We start from the raw sequence: 819 nt of genomic DNA on the forward strand, positions 1-819 counted from the left end.
GTAGTGTATGTATTTATATTTTGTTTTTCTTTCCTTACGATTTTAGCTGATCAGATGTTTTGGGAAATCATGCAGTTGAGAAAGGAAATGTCTCGAGCAAAGCTTGGATTTTTCAAAGAGGAACTTTAAGACACTAAAATAATGTATCTGGACTTTTATTTCTTTCCAAAACCTTAGAGTTAGAGGTACAGATGGATAGTGGTAACACAAGGGATCTGCATATCTAAGCCACCGAAATAACAACATATCAACTTATCTATACTCTTTTGTGAGCTACACTACTTAGAGTTCATGTGGTATTCTGAAATTGACTTGTCCTGTGTGCGCTGATATATTATTGGCTGCTCTGATTCTGGTAAGCATTTGCAGTCATTACATCTGTAAATTACTAGTGACAACCAAATTTTAAGAAATAAAAAGTAGTTTGAAGTTTGTGTTATTTCTTTATGCCTAAAAGTTGGGCCACTGGGGCTTTAAAGGGGAACTCAAGGTAGAGGTTAAAAAAACTGAAACTTCTGCAGAAGCATAAAGCATTACTTGCCTAGCTATTCCATTTTTGAAACTACCAAAAATCCATTTGTTTTGGGGGGGTTTTGTTCTGTTTTGTGTTTCTGTATTTCCTGGTTAAGCAGTTGTACACAGTACTACAGGTTCCAGAATGCAATGCTTTCCCTCAGCTGTTCCATCACAGTCCCCCACCCTGCACATTCCTCATCCAAAGCTGTTGCAGAACATCTAGGCTGTGCTCACACAGTTTTATTGTGTTACTGAATTATTTGCAGTAATTTATGATTTCATTGTGGTCCCACCATACCACAC

At 37.1% G+C, this 819-nt stretch overlaps 1 protein-coding gene across 2 annotated transcripts in view; it reads left to right on the forward strand.

The window, feature by feature from the left end:
- The window catches only part of RAB3IP (RAB3A interacting protein), a 40,101-nt gene extending 39,672 nt beyond the window's left edge, over positions 1–429 (forward strand). For both annotated transcript variants that reach the window (XM_069975110.1, XM_069975119.1), the window contains exon 11: positions 47–429. In XM_069975110.1, coding sequence (XP_069831211.1) covers positions 47–129 — 83 coding nt within the window. In that variant the 3' untranslated portion in view covers positions 130–429. The remainder of the gene's footprint in view (positions 1–46) is intronic.
- Positions 430–819: the final 390 nt, after the last annotated feature.

Source organism: Dendropsophus ebraccatus, chromosome 1 (assembly GCF_027789765.1).
Source record: "Dendropsophus ebraccatus isolate aDenEbr1 chromosome 1, aDenEbr1.pat, whole genome shotgun sequence".
NCBI lineage: Eukaryota > Metazoa > Chordata > Amphibia > Anura > Hylidae > Dendropsophus > Dendropsophus ebraccatus.